This window comes from Oxyura jamaicensis, chromosome 7, assembly GCF_011077185.1.
Source record: "Oxyura jamaicensis isolate SHBP4307 breed ruddy duck chromosome 7, BPBGC_Ojam_1.0, whole genome shotgun sequence".
Classification (NCBI taxonomy): domain Eukaryota; kingdom Metazoa; phylum Chordata; class Aves; order Anseriformes; family Anatidae; genus Oxyura; species Oxyura jamaicensis.
Window position 1 is genome coordinate 29,940,495 of NC_048899.1, and position 22,723 is coordinate 29,963,217.

The 22,723-nt window shown below is 61.3% G+C and overlaps 4 protein-coding genes and 1 long non-coding RNA gene across 8 annotated transcripts in view; 3 read left to right on the forward strand and 2 right to left on the reverse strand.

Moving 5' to 3' along the window:
- Nucleotides 1-393, reverse strand: part of CNPPD1 (cyclin Pas1/PHO80 domain containing 1) — a 5,273-nt gene extending 4,880 nt beyond the window's left edge. The window contains exon 1 of the mRNA XM_035330948.1: nt 338-393. Coding sequence (XP_035186839.1) covers nt 338-393 — 56 coding nt within the window. The remainder of the gene's footprint in view (nt 1-337) is intronic.
- RETREG2 (reticulophagy regulator family member 2) overlaps nt 1-12,480 on the forward strand; it is a 25,691-nt gene extending 13,211 nt beyond the window's left edge. Inside the window, exons 2-9 of the mRNA XM_035330986.1 lie at nt 1,874-1,980; nt 6,228-6,258; nt 6,983-7,118; nt 8,456-8,540; nt 9,306-9,443; nt 9,782-9,876; nt 10,778-10,913; nt 11,306-12,480. Of these exons, the coding sequence (XP_035186877.1) occupies nt 1,917-1,980; nt 6,228-6,258; nt 6,983-7,118; nt 8,456-8,540; nt 9,306-9,443; nt 9,782-9,876; nt 10,778-10,913; nt 11,306-12,042 (1,422 nt within the window). The 5' untranslated portion in view covers nt 1,874-1,916 and the 3' untranslated portion in view covers nt 12,043-12,480. The remainder of the gene's footprint in view (nt 1-1,873; nt 1,981-6,227; nt 6,259-6,982; nt 7,119-8,455; nt 8,541-9,305; nt 9,444-9,781; nt 9,877-10,777; nt 10,914-11,305) is intronic.
- On the reverse strand, nt 16-22,628 carry ABCB6 (ATP binding cassette subfamily B member 6 (Langereis blood group)). 4 transcript variants are annotated; one of them, XM_035330983.1, is made up of 21 exons: nt 22,397-22,445; nt 21,562-22,094; nt 21,152-21,289; nt 20,754-20,943; nt 20,137-20,229; nt 19,794-19,986; nt 19,595-19,716; nt 19,408-19,517; nt 19,258-19,323; nt 19,019-19,144; nt 18,853-18,929; nt 18,707-18,770; nt 18,535-18,620; nt 18,386-18,443; nt 18,126-18,230; nt 17,840-18,014; nt 17,574-17,686; nt 17,380-17,474; nt 17,010-17,078; nt 16,748-16,920; nt 16-47 (listed from the first exon to the last, which is right to left on the reverse strand). In XM_035330983.1, the coding sequence occupies exons 2-20, from the start codon at nt 22,075-22,077 to the stop codon at nt 16,791-16,793; spliced, it is 2,526 nt and encodes an 841-aa protein (XP_035186874.1). In that variant the 5' UTR covers nt 22,078-22,094; nt 22,397-22,445; the 3' UTR covers nt 16-47; nt 16,748-16,790. The 4 variants fall into 4 exon arrangements, with proteins under 4 accessions (XP_035186874.1, XP_035186876.1, XP_035186873.1 ...); XM_035330985.1 differs by lacking the exons at nt 16-47; nt 22,397-22,445 and adding an exon at nt 22,561-22,628 and having other exon boundaries at nt 16,608-16,920; XM_035330982.1 differs by lacking the exon at nt 16-47 and having other exon boundaries at nt 16,608-16,920.
- LOC118169602 lies at nt 1,996-3,230 on the forward strand. Its single transcript, XR_004752190.1, has 2 exons — nt 1,996-2,492; nt 2,540-3,230. It is a non-coding gene; the product is annotated as an uncharacterized LOC118169602 (long non-coding RNA).
- Nucleotides 13,565-15,704, forward strand: ZFAND2B (zinc finger AN1-type containing 2B). The gene is made up of 7 exons (XM_035330949.1): nt 13,565-13,858; nt 14,220-14,371; nt 14,629-14,724; nt 14,850-14,916; nt 14,996-15,072; nt 15,316-15,394; nt 15,538-15,704. Exons 1-7 carry the CDS (start codon nt 13,565-13,567, stop codon nt 15,574-15,576), a joined length of 804 nt encoding a protein of 267 aa, XP_035186840.1. The 3' UTR covers nt 15,577-15,704.
- Nucleotides 22,629-22,723: the final 95 nt, after the last annotated feature.

Genomic DNA, 22,723 nt, shown 5'->3' on the forward strand with positions numbered 1-22,723 from the left:
GGGGGGGGGGTTGGGGGCGGCGGGGGGCACCGGGACACCACGGGGACGGGACCGGGACACCACAGGGGCACTCCCGGATACCCTTGGGGTGCCCCCCAATACCCCTGGGGCACCCCCGGGGCACCCCCGGATTCCTCCAAGACCCCCCTGGATATCTCTGGGACCCCCCCCGGTTATCCCCAGGGCACCCTCGGGTACCCCCGGGGCACCCCCACATACCCCCGGGGCTCCCCCCGATGCCCCCGGGACACCCCTCGGTACCCCTAGGACCCCCCCGGACACCCCTGGTGCACCCCCGGGACCCCCCCACGGTTACCACAAGGATCCCCCCCGATACCTGTGGGACACCCCCGGGTACCCCCCGGGCACCCCGCGGCCCCTTTTCCGCTTCATTTCGGTCTTTATTTTTAAAATTAATCGTTTATTTTTGCTTCGTTTTGACCCCGACCGGTGCTTTGGAAGCGCGGGCGGTGCTGCCCGTCCACCCCCGCCGGATGGAGGCAGCCGGGCTGAGGCTGGCGGAGGGGCAGGACGGCTCACCCCGCTCCTCGGCGGGACCCGGCTGGAGGGGAGCGGAGACTTTGGAGTTAGCAGGAGGGGGAAACGCGTGCCCTGAGCGGTGAACGGTGGTGGCTGAAGGGCCGGGAGAGAAATACAGGATACGTGACGGCGGAGGGAGGTTTAAAAGTCGTGGACGGGGAGGAATTATTCCCAGTCCCGGGGAGGATTCGGCCGGCGTCCCTCATCTGAAATCCGTAAACAAAGAGGAACAGGAGGAAATTCTGCCGGAGCTGACGCGTTAGGCTACAGAGCTGCTGTCCCATGAGGAAGGATGAGAGCTTTGTTGTTCGGGTCACGGCGTGTCGCCGGACAGCGTGTGGGTGTCCTCGGTGGGACGGATGGCCCTGAGCCCCCTGCAGCCGGCTGTGCCTTGTGGAGCACAGCCCCGCACCCTCGTGCTCTCCAATTCTTGATGTTTGGTGTTAGCTTCAGAAGTGTGCTCGTTGAAGAGGGGGAAGGTGAGGTAGTGGAGCTGCCCTTCCTTCCCGGAGAGGGGCTCCTGTTGCTGGACGGAGGGTGACAGCGTTTCCCTGGTGGCTGTTTCTGGGGTGACTTCAAAGCAGCTCGGTGCTGGAGGGAAGCGCCGGCGTTCTTGGAGAAGAGGGGGAATGCCGACGGCCACCTGGGACCTCCGCCGCTGAGTTTATGAAGTTAGATGTTGTAGATACATCAGGAAGCGGGCAGATGAGCTCCTGGGGATCGCGTGGCTGCGTGAGTGCTGTGTGAGCTGGTGCTTGGCTCGAGCCAACGTGTTGGTGAGGGCCATGAAAGGTTTTGCGATAGAGTCAAGTGGGCGCCTAAGCCAGTTAAGTGCTGGGCTCTGAGTAAACGCGGAGAGGCTCGTGGCGGAAGAGCGGGCCCCTCGGAGCAGGTGCAGGGGCTGTTTGGGTGCTGCCTGGGGGCGGCGCTGGGCCTGGCGAGGAGAAACGGGACGCGAGTTTCCAGAAAAGAGGCCGATTCCCAGGCAGCCTTCTGCAGGGCCTGCCACGGCGGTTCGTATTGACGTTATCTGGAGCCTCCACCTTGAGGATTTGGAGGGACTCGTACTAGTACAGCGGAGCGTTAGCCGTGTTTTACAACCGGAGGAGGAGCTCGGCAGCAGGGGAGGAGAGCGCTGGGAGATGGCAGGCAGGCAGGCAGCTGTCTGGTCGTGGGCAAAGGCGCCATTTGACAGCGCCCGGGGGCGGGGGGGTGCCTGCAGCGTGCAGCGTTCGCCGCATCAGCCCCTGGCTGTCGGATGTGTCTGCTCTGCCCTACGCTGAGCCGGATCTGCTCGCTTCCCCCAGCTAACCATTTCTCGTTTGATTTCTAGGTTGTTTTCCTCCACTTCCCTGAGACCCCTCTTTCTCCTCAGCATGTCCCTCCTTGGCATCCTCTTGCTGGAGAGGTGGAAGCCCAGGTTCCTGTTTGACTTCTCAGGTAGGTAACGGGTAGCACTGGAGCTAGCGACACAGTTCTCGTGGCCGCAGCTGGCCCTTTCCTGGCTCTCCTAGAGCCCTGTTCCTGCTGTAACTGCAGGCTTTGGCCCTGCTGCCCCTTGCCTGTTTGTGTCAAAGTGCCAGCAGGTGCCCCCTGGGCAAGCCTTTGCCTGTGGAGAGCAGCGTGCCGAGTCCTTGAGGACTGACAGAATTGCTGGCAGCGCCGTGAGTAGTTCCTGGTGAGCGTGACTAAGGGTGCCCAAGCTGGCGTGTCAGGGAGGCTGGTGACAGGGATGATGCGGTGTTTCTGCTGCGTCCTTCCTCTCCTGCAGGTGTCACGGAGAACGAGCGTTACAGCCCTGAGCTGGGGGAAGGAAACGGGGGGGGGGTTGAATTACGCTGGTGCTAGTTAAGTGCAGCGTGGGCTCACGCCCTAAAAGAGGCAGAGCCGCTGAGAGCCACTTCCCCTGGCGGCAGGTAGCAGAGCGGGCGCTGAGGTCCGGGACAGTCGGCGTATTGTGCTGTGCTGCACGGCACCTGGCCTCCAGCTAATCAGGGAGCCCAGTCTGCCTTATCTCCCCCTTTTATCGAAGGGTCTTTGCCAACATCAGGCACAAAAGCACCGAGAGGAGTAGTCTCATGGCGATGATAGGCATGGAAGGCTGCTGTCTGCTTCGAGTGCCTCCTTCACTGGAGTTTATTTTTAAGTAACTGGACTTAGACCTGCCTACTGCTGCTGTTCAAAGGCAGCTTGGGGCCCTCCATCCTTCTCCCTCTGCTCTGGGGAGGCTTTCTGAATGAAAGCCCCTCTATATGCGTGTTTGTAAGGTGCCCTTTATTTGACCTAGAAGGGTACTGACTTAAAGGGTGCTTTCACACAAGTCCTGATAAGATTAGATACGTTTCAGCTGTAGTCTCAAAACTGTTTGCTTTGTGTGGTTGAGGTAACCAGGCAGCCAAACTGGAATGGCCAATTTAATTTCCTGCTTATTCACATTGTTTTTTTAAGGGAATAGTTTAAAGCCAACCCAAAACATCTCGCTTGAAACGTGGCCAGAAATGCAAAGGCTTGGTGTCCAGTACAGAATGGTGTTATTGAGGCAGGTAGGGGTAGAATCACTCCAGAAAGCACCAGCCCTGTAAAAGTTGTGCTGTCACAGAGGGAATAGGAAATCCGTACTGAAATCCGTTTGTGTGATACAGAGCAGCGAGGAATGGAAACAACAACAAAACAAAACCAACAAAGGCACACAAAAAAGGCAACGCGCAAAGCCAGGAGTTCCACCAGAAGTTCCTGTGACACCGGCTCTGTAAGAAGTCAGTGCACACCCTGCTGAGCAGCTCCTCAGTGGTGCTCTCCCCTACGTTTCACTCCCTTCTGGCTGCTTGCTGCTTCCCAGCTGCTGAAAGCAAGGAACGGGGACCCCTTTCTGATGTACCTGGTTAGGTCACAGCCCCAGTTTTGACAGAGTCCCCTAGAGCACGTTTCCCCAGCCTCCACAAGGAAGGAGCAGTGTTCTGCGTTCATGAGGGGCCTCCTGTGGAATTGACCCTGCTAAATACTTAGGGGTTTTTGTGTGACTCCCGCTGAAGCAGGGCTGTAGCGTTGTGGCTTTCCTCCTCAGTGCTTCCTGTAAGCCTTTCCAGGAGCATTTTGGAAGTAGGTCAGTACCACACCTTTAAGAACTGGCACGTATATACACAAACCTCAGCTTGTGGCAGTTCTGCATGTCTCGGGTGGCTGCTTATAACATCACTTCTGAAGGAATGCTAAAACCTCAGCATATATTTTGCAGTTACTCACGCTTTGTGATCGGGGAGGCACTAACAGCACCGAGATGCACAACCTTTACGGGTCCTGTCGGACCGGACTGCGTATTTCCAGCTTGAGTGCAGGGTATTTTCTCCATATGTAGTCACCACTTTGTGGGGTTCCACCGAAATATTAAGGACTTGGGAAGCACCTCCTGTTTTCTCCCGAAACAGCTATCAAGTAGGGATGGTTTTCGTGGCCTTGTTGTTCAGCAGCTGTGTTTCAGCGAGAGTTTAGTGTAGGAGAGCTCTGGCGATGGCTGCGTTGCGGTTGAATGCTGCTACTCCTTAAAAAGGGCCCCTGCTTTCTAGCTAAAGTGTACACACGGATGAAGAATGCTGCTTGGGGAAGCGTTGAAAACCTGTAAGAGCCAAGGAATCCATCGGTGACGATTTGTCAGTACCAGCGTGTAACTTAAACTCCCGCGTGGCTGACTGCTCTCTCCCGGCAGAGCCTGGTGTGTGTCAAGCGGTTTGTATTAATCCGCAGCCCGGCGCGAAATGCTGACAGCAAGGTTTCGGCCGGTTATTGATGAGGTGAGGCCAGCTGGGTGTTCTGCTCGCTGGCCTAATTGTGCTGCGGCTCGGCGGTGTTGCAGCACGGCTTGGAGTTAAGCCTTACCTGAGCAAGCTCTGGATTTACGGTGGTTGTAGTGTTCCTCCAGCTGGTGTAAGGCTCCGGTGCGCCGGGCTGGGCAGCGGGCAGATTGCGCTCTTGCAGGAAGGAAGATGCTGCTGGATTTAATGACAGGCCGTGTTTTGCCAGGGAGGTTAAATCACGTGAACGCTGCAGCCCGCTGAAACGCTCTGCAGCTCCCAAAAGTCTCTCTGAAACCTTCGGAAGCGGTTGAGAACCGTTTCGCTCCCTCTGCTGGCATATTTTGGGTGGCTCGGACTACGGCAGTCCGGGAGGAGCTCTGTGCCACCCTGCTCACTGTGCGCCTGTCCAGCGGGGAGCGGCGAGCGTCCCCGCGCCTCGTTCGGTAGCTGGTACAGCCAGCGTAGCCAGCAGTCACAGCTGGGCCGATGCCAAATGTAATTTCTTTGGTGCTTTATTGCAGATAAAAGATGAGGCTTTGAGATACGGCTGGATTGCTGCGCGCTGCCATTAAGCTGCTTTAGATTCCCGCGCACAATAACAAAACACAACAGCGGCGGTTGTGAGAGAGAAGCAAGTGCCCCACAGGGGTGCAGCTGCATCCGTAACGCCCTTCTCTCCTGCAGAGGCCATAAGCCTGAGCTCCTGATGTGCCCGGTGGGCAGGGGAGCGGCTGGGCAGCCCGGGCTGAGGGCGGTTGACTCCTCTTGTCAGGCCCGATTACTGGAAATCTGGGTCACGCTCTCAAAGAATTGCCTCCTCCCCTCTGCGGACAGCCTCCCGCTCCACTGCACTGGTGCAGTGCCTGCGGCGATAGGAGGAGTCTGACATACTTGGCCCGGCGTCCTCTGCCTTGGGAAAATGGTGATGGGGCCCCTTTCCTTGGGAAGCCACTGCCGCTCTCGCCTGCTGATGGCTCCAGGGAGGCTCCAAACCCCTTTGGGCTCATGTTGCGTTTTTAAGTCCCTGTTGTGTAGACCCTGAGAGGCCTTCACAACATCACCAAGGCCTTGTTCTGGGGATCCTCATGAAGATTCTGCTGCTGGAAGGACTCTGGGCCCTGTACGTCCTTAGACACTCGTCATCAGGACACCCAAATCCATGGGCGGCCAGGCTCGTAGGTCCCAGTTGTCATAGAAATATTTGGGATGTTTTTCCTCTAAAAGCAGAGCATAATCATACGTGAGCTCTGCCACTGAAGCACCGCTCCTCCCTTAGCTCTGCGTGGAGCCCCTGCTTGATCGTCGCTGGGTTGGACGCAGAGGGAAATGGGAGAAGCTTTCTTATCCAGACTTAGCAGGGTGGTTATATCTGTGCCTTGCTGGCACGGAGGGCTGTCAGGAGACAAAAGAGCCCTAAAATTAGATAATTATGCATGAGGCTGCTATTTGGTACTTAATTCCTCGGGAAAGGGCAGAGGCAGCAGGGAGATCTCTGGCATTTGTACGCAGCATCCTGCCAGGGACTGTGGTCTGGTCAGAGGGAAACGCAGCTCTGCGTGGAGCTCCGGGGAGGGAGCTGAAGCACTGCCCAGCTCAGGGATGGTGCTGGCAGTCCTGTGTGAATGACAAGGGCTGGGCAGCTGCGATTGTCTTCAGGGATGGCTCCGCATCCCAAGAGGATGGCACTGCCCAGACGTGTGGGGCTTCAGACTTGACTGAAGCCTGCGCCGTGCAGACTCCAAGCCAGTGATTCCTGCTTGCTTGAGAGCACGGAGAAGGTCCCCAGGGTGCATCCCCGGATAAAGGTGATAACGTTTCCAGCTGTGCTCTGCTCGACTGGTAAAAATGTCAGGTTTTATTTTTCACTTGGCTGACTGATCTCTGTTCTCCCTACAGCACAGCCCTCGGAGGAGCCAGGAGGGGACAGGTAAGCTCAGCAACGTGCTTCTCGGTGAAAGGGGAGAGTGGAGATGCCTTAATTTAGTGTGGTGATCTCACCTGCCCTCTTTGCTGTTCTCAGCAGACTGCATGGCTCCTTCTGTGAAACCTTGGTAGTGGTTTCTCCTGCACTGGTGGCTGGTTAGCAGCTCAGGAGCCACAGTTGGAGACTCGGGGGAAAGTTAATGATCTTGAAGGAGCAATAAAGCTCAGGTGCTTCTGATGTTAGGACCTCTCAGGTTTCTTTCCTGGACCTGTCCTGGACTGTTTTAAGACTCCTCCAGAGAGAAGGAAATCCCTGAGACTGACTTTTGCAGGCTCTAAGTGCTGCTTGTGGCAGCCTGTGCTTGGCCGTGATTACAGGTCTGAGCACTGCACTTCCCTCACCTCGGACTTGGTGCCAGAGAAGGCCCCGTAACTGGTTCCACCTCCAGCGCTTCTGTCTGTGTGGCTTTGAGCAAAAACTGCTGTGCATCTTGGGCCTGTGGCATGGGAATGCTGTGGCATGGTGTCTGCTGCTTGGCTCAGCTGTCTCTTGGCTCTCTTCCTGGTTAAAAACATGTCTACAAATCAAGCGGCTTCCAGAGTTCAGCTGCAGATGCAGTCAGTATTGCCGAGCCTCGGGTAGGGATCTCCGCTGCCCTGTGCAGCTGTACCCCCAAACCAAGCAGACCGTGTTCAAAGGTTGTCTTCTTGCTCTTGTCTGTCTCTAGTGAGGGGGTGACTTCAGGGGCACAGCCTCACCTGCTCAGTGTCCCTGAGCTGTGCCACTGCCTGGCAGAGAGCTGGGTCACCTTCAGGCTGTACCTGCAGGAACTGCTACAGTACAAGAGGCAAAATCCTGCCAAGGTAAGCTGGAGATACCTACTCTTCTGTGCAGGGGCTTTTCTTTCCATTGCCTAGGAGGTGGAGGAATGTCAAATCAATGTGTTTACAAATGCTATCCCTGCTTAACATTTGCTGTTCCTTCCTTTCAGCCTCTATGCCACGGGAAGCTTAAATAATGAGTAATTGGCTTCCAGTGTTTGTAAACTGGAGCAGAACTCGGTGCCTTCTGTGAATGGCTAACTATATTTTTATTTCTTAGCATGCAAAGAAAGCTCTTAGATGGGGAGGAGGAAGAAGAAAGCGGAGCCTCCAGGCTCTCTCAACCCTCTCGTAGGCTCCACTCAACCCTTTAGGCTGGTCCTACCTATTGGCAGGTTGTAGCTAGCCAAGCCCACATGCAGCAGTGTTCCTGAGTGCATGGAAACTTGTCGTGAGCTCCCATGGCTGTGACGTGTTGTTTGGAAAAGGGTTGTAGACAAGAGTTACCTTAGCACAAAAATAGGACAGATGAGCCACGAGGATTATGTGGAGCTTGCTGGGGTCCAGTGCGCCAGGAGTGGGTTTTTGTCTCTGCTGCTTGCTCTTCTGTTAAAAGGCCGTCCCAGCAACAGTTGGTAGGGGACTACGGCCACAGGGAGCAAAGCCCTTAGAGGGCCCCAGCTTTTGTAGGGCCTCCCTGTTATGAACAAACCTCTTCATTGCTGGATGTAGTCAGGATCTTAACCCGTACCCTGCCGTGCAGGGTGCCTGTTCTCCCTTCTCCCCGTCCCCAGGCAATGCAGGACAGGCTGGCAGGGCTGCACCATTATACTTCCACTTTTTTCCAGAGGAGGAAGAGCCCGGCCTGGTGGGAATGTGGGTTCTGCTGCTGCTTTTGCCAGCTGCTTTATTGCATAGCAGTGGCACATTGTCTGGTGACTCCGTAAGAGCTTTCTGTCTCTGTCAGGACAGTGTGGGCTTTCCTGAAAATGCTGAACTCTGCAGAGGAGATGTACTCTAAAATGCCAGGTTGTGAGATCCCATCCCGGCCTCGAGGAACACCATTTAGTTCAGAAAGAAGCATCCAATAAAGTTTTGAATCATTTTACTGGGGTCTCGGGTTACCTTCTGTGCTTGAACCTCTAATGCTTACAGCTTAACCCGACCAACCCGTCTGAGTTGTGACAACCAATGTACTCAGTGCAAGGCTGGGCAAGAAAACAAACGGCTTTAACTGCTTGTGGCAGGGGTAGGAGGGGAGGGCTGGTGTGCTGACTTTGTAAGGAGCATCCCTCTCTTTGCTCTAGCTGGGTTTCCTGCGCTGGTTGCATAGATGTATCTCTGCCTCTTGTCACTTCTTTGTTCCTCTCTTCCTTCAGTTCTGCATGAGTGTCTGTTCAGGCTGCCTGATTCTGGCTGTAGTTGGACACTATGTTCCAGGCATAATGATCTCCTACATCATTTGTGAGTATAAGCAGCTCTCTCTCGTGACTTAAGCTGAAACGTGACCTAACTGTGCTGTTGACTCTCTGGTAGAAACATCCATGTGGTTTTCTTGCGGGCATCTGTGCTAGATGACAAATCAATACAAGCAGGGAGCTCTGGGAAATCTTGCTTCAGGTGTGTGCATGCAGTACAACTGCAAAGGCAGGAGAGGGAGCCACCATTAAAACATTGCTTTCCTCTTCTACCCGAGGGGCTGTGCTGCTGAGGTCCTGGAGAAGCAGAAAGCTGCAGTTTCTCATTTCCTAGAGTGGGCAAATCCACATCGAGAGAGTTATTAAAGAAACTGCATGTTTAGCAAATTAACTGCATTATGATTCCCTGCTAACTCTGAAGATGGTTCAGGTGCTCTGCCGCTGGTGCATCTATATATGAGCTCTGTGCTGCTCCCCTTCTGAAGGTTTTGGTGATTTTTAGTTTTAAATGCCCCATTTCAGGGCCTTTGTTGCATGTCTGGGCTGAGTCACAGTGGCTGAAGTGGAGGGCTTGTGCTTCACCTCAACAAAAATCTATCTCAACGTGAAGGAGGACAGGGACTGGCTAAGGAAACCTGTCTAATTAAGCTGCTTTGGAACGAGTAATAGCCAGGGGTGAGGATTTCAGGCAGTCAAATGGAAAGCAGATCCCATTCAACTGCCCTTCCCTCGATGCAGAGTTGCTGGCGCCCTGTGAATTTGCTGCGTTGTGCTCGGTCTGTTTCACGCTCCCCGCGTCCTGTGTTTGCAGTGCTCAGCATTCTTCTCTGGCCGTTGGTGGTCTATCACGAGCTGATCCAGAGGATGTACACGCGATTGGAGCCTGTCCTGATGAAACTGGACTACAGTATGAAGGCAGAGACGCTGCACCACAAGCATGAGAAGAAGAGTAAGGACTCACCTTCCCTCTGACTCCTTCTGGCACTGTGCTCCCAGGGTGGAGCCCTAGCAAAGGGACAAGGGGAGAGCGTGTTTGACAACAGTTTTGTGTTGAAAGGCTACAACAGAGCAGGGGAAAACAGACTGAAACTTGAGGGTCTGGGGGAGAGTAACTGGGAGGGTAAGTGCCTGTTGTCCTGGGAACAGCGAACTAGAGCAGTGGGTTATAATTGTTTCTAGGAACTCTTAGATTCTGGGAAACCTGCGTGGTTTTACAGAGAAGTAGTGGATGAGTGATGTATAAAAATTCCTTTGTCTCATGGAAAGCCTTTCTTCTTTTCCTCACAGAGCGCCAAGGGAAGAGTGAGCCTGCAGCAGGTGATGAGCCGACAGCAGAGACGGAGAGTGAGAGTGAGGCAGAGCTGTCAGGCTTCTCCCCAGTGGTAAGAGCACGGCAGAGCTATGCAGGAACCAATCCCTCCTCTCCGGTCTGTTGCAGCTTGAGGACCAAGGTGTGGTCCGACTGCAGCCACAAGGGTGAACAGCAGAGCAACAAGTCACTTTGAAGAATCCCGAGGGAGAAGGGTGCTGGTCTGATGAAGAACACTGTCTCCAGTCTGGGTGTTGAGAATTTAGTGCCCCAGGGCTAGTGAGGGGAGCAATGCTCCAGGCACCTGCTGACCTGCAGAATTGCCTTGATGCTTGTGCTTCATGCTCAGAGAAGACAGAAGTCTCCTGAAGAAATTAGCTGCCCTGTGTCATGTGCAGGAGGCTTCCCTTCTGCTCACCACTAGAAAAAGAAGATGAGCAGTGCTAGAGTCTCTTACACAGTCCCCTGCTCTCAACTCAGACTGGGTGGGACCCTTCTATGCATGCACCACAGAAGTGGGCCCAGTGTCTGCCTCTGCAGGAGTTCTGGGCGTGGAGCTGGGGCTGTGAGGTGGGAAACTTTGGCTTCCAAAGGAATGCAGATACTTGAGCCACTGCTACATGTAGAAGACTTCTTTGGGCCTAGTGTGAAAGTAAGAGGGAAGGGGTATTTTGCTCTTTGGCGTTGCCATGAGAAGGATTAAAGCCTTCTGATACTCCTGCAGGATGATCCCATCTTGTTCTGGCTCTTTCAGGCTCTTCACTGAGAGTGGGCAAAGCTTCAGGCAATGAATTACTGCAGGAAAGCCAGTGATTTAAGACTGACCTTTGCTGGCAATGCAGTGAACACTTTGCCCAGATCCCTCCTGCTATCATACTGTCCCTGTGCAGTCTCTCCAGCAAAAGCCTTCTGCCTGGAAGCTCTGGTTTGACAGTCAGACAGCCAGGAACTTGTCCCTTTTTCATCCCATGCAGGTGGATGTGAAGAAAACTGCCCTGGCACTGTCGATCACAGATTCTGAGCTCTCTGATGAGGAGGCTTCCATCCTGGAGAGCGGGGGCTTTTCTGTCTCAAGGGCTACCACCCCACAGCTGACGGATGTTTCTGAAGGTATATGACGGGATATTTTGCTGCCTCCCTTCCCCTGGGTGTCCTGACCCAGAACTGTTCCTCTGAAGGGGAGGACAGGGAGAGAACCCAGCTATTTGCAGGGGGATTTTAGTGGAGTGCTCTAGATGCAGTGTGAGCTGGGGAAGCTGGTCTTCTCTGGGCACAGAGCACACAGAACAGATTGAAAAAAGAGAACGCTGTAGGTGAGTCGTGCCACTAGGAGAAGGGAATAACTGCAGACGCCTTCCTGCTGTGCTTCCAGAGCTGGGAGAAGGCTCAAAAGCAAGCCCTAATGTGTCAGCTGGGAGAAGGTAGATGGGAAATGTCAGTGCTCTGGGTCAAGACAAGGTGACCCGTGCCTTAATGCTGATGTTAATGCTGGTGCCTTCCAGACCTGGATCAGCAGAGTCTGCACAGTGAGCCAGAGGAGTCGTTTTCCAAGGACCTGGCAGAGTTTCCCTCCGTGGAAGAATATCATTCCAGAGATCTGGGACCACAGAGCGATGAAGAAGCATTTGGTGTGCCTCTGGGTCCCGAGCTTGCCCACGCTGCCCGTGAGCTGGACTCGGCAGAGAAGGAGGCTGCGGACTCTGACCTCTCCATCCTTCGCCTCGCGTCTCCTCTCCATTTTGTAAATACGCACTTCAACGGGAGCGGGCAAGTGGCAGGAGGCAACGCGGAGCCAGAGACTGTCCCTGCGCCGGGCCTGGGCATCTGCATCAACACGCTGAGCGAGGAGATCGTCACCACTGCCATTACCACGGCGGTGCAGAACACCCTCTCTGCCCTGCTGCGGTCCTCAGAGGCCAGCGAGGGGCCCTCCCTCTCCGAGTTCCTCCCCACCGAGCCCGAAGAGAAACTGAGCTTCCAAGCACAGCTGTCAGAGACCGAAGCGGTGGAGGCAGAGACAGCAGCTTCACCGGAGGACGAGGAGGAAGCGGAAGACTTTGAGCTACTGGATCAGAGGGAGCTGGAGCAAATGGATGTAGAGCTGGGGCTTGGGGAGGAGCAGGAAGCTCAAGAGTCTCCTGCTGCTCCGGCTCCAGCTTCCCCCTCTCCCGCACCCGCTGAGCTGCCAAAGCAAGGAGACGAGGAGGAGGCAGTGATGACAGCAGCATCTATGTCTTAGGTCTTCTTCACGCGTCCCCTTTATCTCCATTGTCACTGGAAAGAAGGAAGAGCTCACGTGTGGCGAACGCGCAGCGGGTTTTAGATGTTTGTGTTGACGGGGATGGAAACGCGTCAGTGTTAATGTGCTGTGTCTGGAATAACGAATCCTTTCCATCCTTCTAGAGCCCGGCCTTCGCTGGCTGAGCGGGAGACACCCCTGCCCCGCGGCTGGGGAGGAGCCGGCTCCTAGAAGCCTTACGCCACAATCGAAACACCAACCCCAGCAAACGCTTCCTAGTAATGGTGCAGTATTTTGGTCTGTCTTCTGTTTGTCTTTCGTTTTGCACGCAGAGTACCGAGCTAGCTGTAGCTGCTGCTAATACCCAAATCCCCAGTAGGACATATGCAATCTTATTTTATTGGGTTTTTAAATGGCTAAAAGTGTAAATAATTTTAACTCCCGTTGGTTTAGTTCGGGGGGAGGGATGGGGAGCACCATCAGACACGGCTCTCAGGGGCTAGGGGAGGGCAAGGGGTCTTGGGAGGGGAGCGCGGAGCAGCAAGGGGACAGAAGCAGCGGGGCGCTGTGAAGTGGAGAGACCCCTTCTGCAACCTGTTGGCATCTTTCACATCACTGCTGGAGCACGGTGTCGGGCAATACCTGTTTTTCCCTGTCTGAATTGTGCTACTGGGTGGCTGTGGAGTTTTTGCAATCAATGAAATTCACTCCTGGCCCCGTTCCGTGCTGCAGTTTCTTCCTGCCGCCGCCCCTCTCGTGCGTCCCTCCTGTCCCAGACCCCTGTCCCTGCTGGCTGGCCAAGCTCCCTTGACCTCCGCAGCCCTTCCTTGCTGGGTCAGCCACCTCGGCACGGCACCTGAAGACTGGGAAGCGCCTCGAAGAGAGCCGGGAGCTCGGTTACGAGGCAGAGGATGGGAGCCTCGGGGCTGGGGCGGAATGAAGGGGGGGGGGGGGTGCAAAGACAGGGAAGGGGAAGGGAGGGGAACGGTGGGGAACCCCCCGATATTTAAAGCAAGAAGAAGCCCTCCGCGTGGGGCAAAACACCCCCTGCTGCGGATTGGGGGGGGGGGGGTTGGGGATGCTCAGCACCTCGACCCCCAGCCTGGGCAGGACCCTTCCCCCCCGGCGGGCTCTGGGGGCTGCAGGGGGGTGCCCAGCGGTGCCCTCTGCGGCAGCCTGGTGGGGTGGTGGCGAAGGACGACCGATGGCAGGAGGAGGAGGACAGCGGCGGGGCACCGGCAGGACCCCGTGGGGCCGCCCCGTGACCGCGCGGGGGTGGCGCCGGGCGCGTCCCCGCCCCGCGTGACGCCGGCACGGAAACGGATCGGGGCCGCCATGGAGTTCCCGGAGCTGGGGGAGCACTGCTCCTGGCCCCCCTGCCAGCGCCTGGGTGAGGGCCGGGAAGGGAAGGAGGGAGAGAAGGGGGGGACACGGGGCCGGGGGGGGCAGCGGCCGCCGGCCCGGAGCCGCGGGGGGTGGGGGGGGGGGGGGGGGGGGGGGCCCCCCCGCCCCCCCCCCCCCCATGGACCGGAGGGACACCCGGAGGGACACCCGGAGGGCTGTGCCCAGCTCCCCCCGGCACCCCGCACCCCGCTGGAGCCGAGCAAACCAGGGGCGAGCCGGCGGGACGTGCCCGCCCGGCCAAGGCTTCGTGCCCCCGACGCCTTTTTCGCCCCGCCCGCAGGACGTGCAGGTCCCCGTGTGCCCGCTCTGCAACACGCCGGTGCCCGTGAGGCGAGGGGAGATGCCCGACGTGCTGGTGGGCGAGCACATCGACCGCCACTGCAAGGCCGACCCCGCGCAGCGCAAGCGCAAGGTGGGAGCCGAAGGGCGGGAGGGGTCGGAGGGCTTCGTGGGGTGATTTCGGGGCTGGGATAGCCCCGGGGGCAGCACAGGGCTGGAGGAAAGGCAGGATGGGTGTGGGAAGCAGCTCGCTGCGGGAATTCGCTGCCCTTCTCGCCAGGGAGGGCTGTGGGAAGCCAGCCCTGGTGCTGCCGTGGGGCTCGGCGAGTCTCCTGGTGCTGTTTTGTGCTCGCAGCAACCCTTGTCCGTAAGGACCGAAGCGTTAGTGCATGCTGACAAAGTGTCTGTGGGAAGCTGGTAGCGGGAGACAGGCCCCAGAGCCCCCCGAAACGGCCCCGTGTGTCCCTTCTCACCGGCACCACCGCTGCTCGCAGATCTTCACCAACAAGTGCTTGAAGCCCGGCTGCAAGCAGAAGGAGATGATGAAGGTGATCTGCGAGCAGTGCCACAAGAACTACTGCCTGAAGCACCGGCACCCCCTGGACCACGACTGCAGCGGGGCTGGGCACTCGCTCTCCACAGCCGGGTGAGGGCCTGGGGACGGCAGGGCTGGTGGGGCGACAGGGAAGAAACCAAGTTCCTCCTGCCCCCGGCCATTATCTGGGACGGCTGCATGCTCACATCCCACGTCCTGGAGCTAAATACCACCGCTGGGGACGGCTGGGAGGAAGAGGATGCCGGGGAGGTACCTCACTCACCCGGCATCCTCGCCCTGGGTGCTCAGCGCCCAGGGGTGTCCCGTGATGGCGGAGCGCTCGCTCACGGGCCCGCTGTCTGTCCCAGACACGCCGCGCTCGCTAGGGCCCAGGCCTCCTCCTCCAAAGCGGTGACCCCGCCAGGCAGTGGAGCTGCCCAGCCCGCAGACAGCCCCTCCGCCAGGTAGGTCTGGCGGCAACCCCGCTCGGCCTCGGCTCCCCGTGGGACGCAGGAGCTGCTCCCCGCTCCCTGTGCCCGCTCGTGCTGGCGCTGCCCTGGCGGTGACCCAGCTTCTCCCCGGTCTGCAGGGGCAGAGCAGCCGCGTCCCAGACCCCCAGCACCTCCCCGCCGGCTGCCGTGCTGCAGAACGGACTGGTGAGTGGGCTGCCCTGGGCTTCTGGGGGGGCTTGGGGGGGGGTTCCCGTGCGCGGCTGCTGACCGGGCTTTGTTTCAGAGCGAGGAGGAAGCGCTGCAGCGGGCTCTGGAGCTGTCCCTGGCGGAGTCAGCACGCGGCTCGGCGCAGCCGCCCAGGTACGGCCGGGGACACGCGGTGCCAGACCCCGAGTCACGGGGCTGGGGGGGTGACAATGGCCTTGCGTGGCCGGGGATGAGTCCAGAGCCATCACTGAGCTGTGCTCTGTGCCCCGGGTGTGCTGGGGGGGGGACGCGCTCGTGACCGCCTGTCGGTGGTGAGCATGGCGAGTCCTGGGGCACGCCGCTTGGTGCTGCCCCCCGGGGGGGCACGAGGCCCACGCTGCTCCGCTGCCCCCACAGCACGCAGGAGGAGGAGGACCTGGCACTGGCCCAGGCGCTGTCGGCAAGCGAAGCCGAGTACCAGCAGCTGCAGCGGCAGGTGAGCGGGGCTGATCCTGGGACCCCCCCCCACATACACCCTCCACGTTCTGCTCCTGGGGGCTCGAGCCCTGCCTGTGCCCCTTGCAGGCCGGAGGAAGACGCCGGTCCTGCCTCCCTCACCCATGCTCCTTCCCCTCCCAGGCGCACGGCTCGAAGCCGTCCAACTGCAGCATGTCGTAGGCACGCGGCGGTGCGCCCGCGGAGGTGGCATCCTGCTGTGGCACGAGGGACAGCCGTGGCCTCCCGCGGGGATGCCGTCAGGGCATCCTGGACATCCTGGATGCTGACAAGAGCCAGGCTCCACCTCATCTCCCCCGGGGGCTGCCAGCCAGCCGCCAAACGCACACCGACATCTCAGCCCGGCGTGCAGGGGGTGCAGCAAACCCCTGGTGCTCCCGCGGAGGTGCAGGCTGGGGGTGAGCCCGAGCACACGGTAACCAAAGCACGGAGGGTGCTGAGCCCACAGCTGGTGGCCTGTCACCGCTGGGGATGTGGGGAGAGGGCAGGGCTGGCCTTGGGGGGGCTTCATCCCCCCTCCAGCCCCAGCCGTGCTGCAAGTCATCCCCTCCTCGGGAGCAGCAGCACGCAGCCAGGGCTGGCGCACAGCACCCTCCTTCCCCGCGGGCAGGAGCTGATCCCCGGGCTGGGGTCTTATCCAGCCAGCCTCCTGGGGGAGGTCGGTGCTGCCCCGTGCTGCTTTCTCGCCGGCTCTCTCAGGTTTCCCTGCTGGACCTGCTCCTGCCCGTGCGGACGTGCCCGGTGCTGCGGGGCTGGGCACCTGGCAGCAGCGCCTCCTGGGCCGGAGCTGGGTTGGGGTTGGGCCGAAGGAGTGCTGAAACGTGTCAAAGTGCTGCTTGGTGGAAAATAAAGGCATAGCACAAGGTGTGGAGTGGCTGTGCGGGAGCAGTGGGTTGGAGCTGGGGCTGCTGGCTCAGAGCTGCGAGCTGGGGGGAGGCGGATGGGGGCACAAAGTTCGGGGTGGCAGCACGGGGGGGACAAAGCAGGCACCAACTGCACTGCTTCTTGCTTCCTTTGACAGCCCTTTGTGCTGGGACAGGGACAGGCTGCTGGACTGAGCTCCACAGCAGAGCTGCTGGTGACCCCCCGGGCACAGGCGGTGCCCTCACCCCATCCCCGTCCCTGCCCGCAGCGCAGCCCCCTACCCCGGGGGGCCCTGCAGGCACCCTGCCCAGAGCACGCAGGCACGGAGCTGGGAGGGACCTGGTTTAAGGAGCTACACGACAGCAAACCAAACGGGTACAAACGCAGCGGAGTGTCCAAGCCAGTCCCTGCCGCTCCTGGCGCACACACGGAGCCGCAGCTGGTGGCGGGGTCGGGGGCACCACGGGTGCCCGAGCCCTGGTTCGGAGTCACAGCAGAGCCCCCGGCCGTGCTCACGGCCCCTTCTTGCTGCCGGGGGGCTTCTCGGTGCGCCGCTCCTTGCTCTCGCCCTCTTCCCCAGCCTGCTGCTGCTGCAGCCACATGCTGGCGTACACGCCGCCCTTCTGCAGCAGCTCCTCGTGCCTGCAGGGACGGGGGGGGGCTGCAGGCACCTGAGCTGGCCCCAGAGCCGGGGTCTCCCCCAGCACCAAGCCCCCCGGACCGCCGCTCACCTCCCACGCTCTGCAATCCGCCCGTCCTTGAGCACCAGGATCTGGTCTGCGCCCACCACGGTGGAGAGCCTGTGGGGAGAGGCAGGGCGTTGCCGCAGCAGGGCTCAATCTGGCAAAAAGGGGCTTGCACATCGCAAGGAGCTCACCCAGGGGGGTGAGGAAAGTCCCTGCTCCTCCTGAGCCAGCCCAAGGGCCCTTGGTGATGCCCCCAAGCTGGCCAGGAAAGGCAGCAGCCCCCTGGGAAGCGCTGCTCCGGAGGATGCCGCGGCACAGCTGCAGGGGCTCGCCCTTCTCCGTGCCCTCTGAAATCCTGCCACCCCGCCGCAGGAGGGCTTTGGGAGCTGGATCAGCCCCTTCCGCCCGTCCCTACCTGTGTGCCACGACGATGCTGGTGCGGTGGGCGCAGACCTTGGCCAGCGAGGCCTGGATGTTCCTCTCGGTCTCCGTGTCCAGCGCGGAGGTGGCCTGTGGGAGAGGGACATGGGTATGGGAGGCAGCCCTCCAAAGAGGGGCTGCTGCAGGGCACGGCTGGGAAAAAAGGGGGGGGGGGGGCTTTTCCATTACCTCGTCCAGCAGGATGATGCGGGGGCCCTTCAGGATGGTGCGTGCGATGGCCACGCGCTGCTTCTCCCCCCCGCTCAGCTTCAGCCCCCGCTCCCCCACCTGGGTGTTGTACCCTGCAGGCACGAGGGCAGGAATGACCGGGGCCGGTCCCTCCGAGACAGGGACAGGACCCAGAGGGACGGCAGGGAGAGGCAGAGCATGGCCAGCAGCGCCCAGCCCGTGAGCCACAAGGGCGTGGAATCGGGGAAGGGGCTGCGGGGTCTCACCGTCGGGGAAGGAAAGGATGCGGTCGTGGATGTCGGCGGCCCGGGCTGCCTCCTGCACCTCCTCATCGGTGGCCAGGATCCGTCCGTAGCGGATGTTGTTGGCGATGGTGTCGTTGAAGAGCACCGTGTCCTGGGGCACCACCCCGATGTGAGTGCGCAGCGACGCCTGCTTCACCTGGGGAGGTTGTGGGGGGGGCCGTGAGGGCTCAGCCAGACGCCCCCCCCCCGGACCCCACCGCCCCCTTCCCACCCTGCCCTCAGCCCTGCAGTGCTCAGGGGGCCTCACCTGGGAGATGTCCTGCCCGTCGATGCGGATGCAGCCACCCCGCACGTCGTAGAAGCGGAAGAGCAGGCGGATGATGGTGCTCTTCCCCGAGCCCGAAGGTCCCACCTGCACTCAAAGGATTTGGGGACAACAGAGACCCCCCCCCCCCGCTGCTGGACACAAGGGGCTGAGCGAGGAAGGACTGTGCTGGTTTGAGGCCAGTCCTTCACACCCCGTCCCCGCCACCCCCTCGTCCCCCACGCCCGCAGTCCTGCTCTCACCAGGGCCAGGGTCTGCCCAGGCATCACGGAGAAGGAGACGTCCTGGAGGATTTCCTTCCTGGGAGAGGGAGCAGGGTTCAGGGCCACCTCCCGTACCCCACGTCCCAGTGCCAGCTCCCGTTGCTGGACTCATCCCCAGCCCCCCGTACCCATCCACGTAGCTGAAGTGCACGTTCTCAAACTCGATGCGCCCGGCCTCCAGGCGCAGGTCTCCGGCGTTCACCGCGTCCTTCACCTGCCGGGCAGAGAGACCTGGCCTCGGCACCAGCCTCAGCACCAGGGGCCGTGCCAGGGAGCGGGCTCAGGAAGGAGGCCCCCCACCTCCTGCTCCTCGTGGAAGAGCTCGAACATGTTCTCCATGTCCACGAAGGAGTTCTGGATCATCCTGGAAGGGGGGCAAAGAGCAGAGGGAAGGGTTTGGGGAGCACACCGCGACCCAGGCGCTCCCGGGGATGGGGCAGCACTACCTGTAGTACGTCCCGAACCAGTTGAGCGGTGTGTAGAGCTGGATGATGTAGGTGCCGAAGAGGACAAAGTCCCCCACCTGGAAGGGCCGGGGGAAGACGTGCCCGTCACCCCCAGCAGCAGGACCCCTCCCCAGGCAGGGCTCACCCCGGCTGGCCCCGGCCTCACCTGCAGCTTGTTCTCGGTGACGAAGTAGGCGCAGAGCAGCGACCCCGCCAGCAGCCCCAGGCCGATGACCAGGTTCTGGGTCTGGTTGAGGAGGCCCAGCGAGGCGCTGACCTTCCACTCGGACAGCTGCAAGAGGCGAGGTCCTCTGTGACCCCCTCCGAACCACGGCAAAGCCCCGTCACTGCCCGCAAGGCTGGCTGGGCTCCTTCCCCTCCAAGCCGGTGCTGAGCGCCCCGTACCTGGTACTTGACGATGGCATCGTTGAAGCGGTTCACCTCGTAGCTCTCGGCGTTGTAGTACTTCACCTGCGGGACGCAGAGCCGGGCTCAGCACCCTGCCCAGCACCGGGCGGTGATGCTCAGCGCCCACCCTCGCCCCTCCGCCGTCACCGTCTCGAAGTTGAGGAGCGAGTCCACGGCCCGGGACTTGGCCTCGTTGTCCCGCGTGTTCATGTCCCGCCGGTACTTGGTCCTCCACTCGGTGATGAAGATGGTCAGAGCTGCGGTGGGAAGGGGCTGTGTCGCTGGGTGCCCGCAGCCCCGGCAGCTCAGCACCCCGCTTCCCCACCGCGCTCACTCAGGTAGAGGCTCATGCACACGAAGATGATGAGGCCGAACCAGGCGCTGAAGACGGAGGTGAAATAAACGATGCCGATGACGATGTCCGTGACGGTGGGGACGATGCTGAAGACGATGTAGCTGTGGGGGAGAGGGGGGACATCGCACGAGGCCAGTCGGCGGGGTGAGCCCAGCCACCGCCGCGGGCTCGCTCTGACCTGAGCAGGCTGTTGATGCTGCTGGTGCCCCGGTCCACGCTGCGCAGGACCTCGCCGGTGCGGCGGCCCAGGTGCCAGCGCAGGGACAAGCCGTGCAGGTGGGCGAAGAGCTGCACCTGCACCTGCCGGTTGGTGAACTGCTGCACCCACACCCACAGGAAGGTGCGCAGGTTGCTCACGAAGCCGGTGGAGCCTGCGGGGGGCCAACGGGGCTGTCAGTGGGGATCGGGTCCCCCCCGCGGTGTCCCCAGCCAGGGCGACCCAGCCTCGGTTGCTGCTCTCCCAAGGGAGACGTGCCCCACGCCGTCTCTCCCCAGCAGCCCGTCCTTCCCCGGGTCCTTACCAGCGCCTCCGCCCTGCAGGAACTTCAGCCCCACGTAGATGCAGACGGTCCAGGCCAGGGTGTGCCAGGGAGCACCCTCCGTCAGCTCATTCACTGGAGAGCGGGTGGCACGTGTCGGGGCAGGGAGCACCGCTGGGTGCCCCACGGGAACCAGCCCCAGCACCCAGCTCCAGCCCCTGCCCCAGGACCCAGCTCCTGCCAGGTCCCTGCACCCTCCCAGGTCACTTGTGTCCCTCCCCCAGCACTTGGTGAAGCAGAGGGGGCAGTCGTCCCGAAATGCAGCATCCCCTGGGGTGTGCCAGAGGAGCAGTGTGATGGCCGAGCTGGGGACTCAAAGGGCGTCACACCTTCGGGATGTGGCAGCAAGCACATCCCTGGGCACAGCGCCCTGGGGCTGGGCGGCCAGCAAAGGCAGGAGAGGAGCACTGGGAGAAGCCCCAGAGAAATACCTCTGCCCCCTGGCACCCGGCAGGACACGGGGGGCTCATTCCCAGAGCACGCAGGCTCTCAGGGCACAGCCTGCGAGGAGCCAGCCCCCCAGCCTTGGCTCTCCCAGGCCTCCTCGCTGCAGGGACGGGGCGTCAGTGAGCCAGGACAACCATCCCCAGGCACCTCACCGATGTTCTTGTAGTAGATGGGGACGAAGACGTTGATGGCCCGCTCCAGCCCCATGAGCGCCATGCAGAAGAGCACCAGCGCCTGCAGCAGGCGGTTGCCTTTAGGCCACATGTACTGCGCCAGCAGCCGCAGCTTCCTCCGGAAATCCTTCCAGGTGGAGGTGCTCCTGCCCGCGTCCTGCAGCAGCGGCTGGGGGAGCACAGAGAGAGAGGGGTCACCGGCAAGAAAACCAGCCCCGACCTCCTGGGGTCCCCGCTCCGTCCTCCCAGCACGCAGGGAGCTCACACGGCCCCAAGCCACGCTCCCCGCAGCTCCTGAAGATGCCAGTGCCGGGGGAGATGGGTCTGTTCTGTCCTCAGCCTCTTCCCCAGACCGCTCCGTCCCCCCGGGGACTCACCTGGCTGTTCTCCACGTCCCGCTCCTCCTCGTTCACCAGCAGCATGTAGGGCTTGTGGGGCAGCCCCGGCGCCTTCATGCCCAGGACGAAGAGCAGGAACGTGCAGGTGTAACGCAGCAGCCAGAAACCAAACTGCACCTGGATGGAGAAGGCTCAGTGCCGCAGCCTGCCCCCAGCACAGCCCGGCCGGATTCGAGACGGGCACGAGCTGGGAGAAGTGAGGACCAGGGGCGGAGAGGAGCAGGAGCAAGGGCTGAGCTGCGCGGGTGCAACACGGCAGCCTGCACGCCCTGGGCGTGAAAGAGCCACGTGCCAGGAGCGTGTCGGTGCCGTGCACAACGCCTTCTCCCAGCACCACGCCGCTGCGGCCCCCCAGCGAGGTGCCCCGTCCCCCTTCCCTGCCCGCCTACCTTCTGGTTGGTGTCCTCCAGCGCCCACCACCACAGCGGGCTCCTCCAGCACACCAGCGTCAGGTTCTCGGCGGCGAAGGCCAGCGCCCAGAAGAGGAGGAGGACGGTGCCGTGGCCCCGCGTGCGGTCGTGCGCCAGCACCCGCGTGCGCTCCAGCTGCAGGAGGGCCACGGCGCAGCCCCAGCTGAGGGCCCAGAGGCAGGCGTGCAGCACCATGTACCCGTACAGCCTCCCGGGCCCCCCCACTTGCCACAGCAGCCCCCCGAAGGGCTGCAGGGCCAGCAGCAGGGACAGCAGGACCTGGCCGCGGTAGAGGCGCGAGCGAGGGATGTATTTGGGCTCCATGGCGCGGCCGAAGCGGACGTAGCAGGCGTACTGCAGGGCGCCCAGCAGCAGGCAGACGCTGAGCAGCACGGCGGGCACCAGCGTGAAGAAGAAGCAGGGCTGGAAGCCCTGCTGCACCCACGCCTGCGCCGCCGAGCTGTTGCCCTCGCAGTAGCCCCCCAGCAGCACCATCCTCGCCGCTCGGGGGGCTGCGGAGAGACGGGGAGAGGGGTCTCAGAAGGGGGGGGGACACGGGGTGTGGATGGATGCCACCACGGACCCGCGGTGGGGTGACACCGGGGGGCACACAGGAGGGGACCAGCGGTGTGCCCGGGGCTGGAAGGAGCCCCAGCAGTGTCCCAGGAGACAACACCCGGGCTGTGGCCACGCTGTGCTGCCCCCAGCCCCACGCTGTTCCCGCTCCCGTGTCCCCGCTGCAACCCCGCGACCCCCGCCCGCCCCCCCCTCCCCCAGCAGCCGCCGCCCCCCGGCCCGGCCCGGCCCCGTTCACCTGCCCCCGGCCCCGCCGCCTCCCGGTGTCCCTCCCGGTGCCGCTGCCTCCGCCAGGCCCTGGCGCCGCCCCGCCGCCGCTCCCCGCCCCGCCGGGCCCGGCCCTGCCCTCTCCTTCCCTCCCTTCTTCCCCTCCCTTCGTGCCGCCCCCCCCCCCCCGGCCGCCCCCTTATCGCCGCGGGCAGCCCGGCCCTGGGGCTGCAGATAGCCCCCAGGCAGAGGTCGGGCAGGACGGGGCGCGGCGCTCCCCCCGGCGCAGATGGGGACAGATATAAATAAAGTCGTGTATATATATATAGCTCCTTCCAGCCGCCGCTTGGCCCCCGGC

What these genes read in the sequence shown, in the direction of transcription:
- ZFAND2B (XM_035330949.1), top strand. Translation starts at nt 13,565, where the DNA reads ATGGACCGGAGGGACACCCGGAGGGACACCCGGAGGGCTGTGCCCAGC. An exon ending in GCAGACAGCCCCTCCGCCAG is followed by an intron (nt 14,725 to 14,849) that starts GTAGGTCTGGCG and finishes CCCGGTCTGCAG; the next exon opens with GGGCAGAGCAGCCGCGTCCC. An exon ending in ACCAGCAGCTGCAGCGGCAG is followed by an intron (nt 15,395 to 15,537) that starts GTGAGCGGGGCT and finishes TTCCCCTCCCAG; the next exon opens with GCGCACGGCTCGAAGCCGTC.
- ABCB6 (XM_035330983.1), bottom strand. Translation starts at nt 22,077, where the DNA reads ATGGTGCTGCTGGGGGGCTACTGCGAGGGCAACAGCTCGGCGGCGCAG. An exon ending in CGCTCCTCAACTTCGAGACG is followed by an intron (nt 19,324 to 19,407) that starts GTGACGGCGGAG and finishes TGCGTCCCGCAG; the next exon opens with GTGAAGTACTACAACGCCGA. An exon ending in CACTTCAGCTACGTGGATGG is followed by an intron (nt 18,444 to 18,534) that starts GTACGGGGGGCT and finishes TCCCTCTCCCAG; the next exon opens with GAAGGAAATCCTCCAGGACG.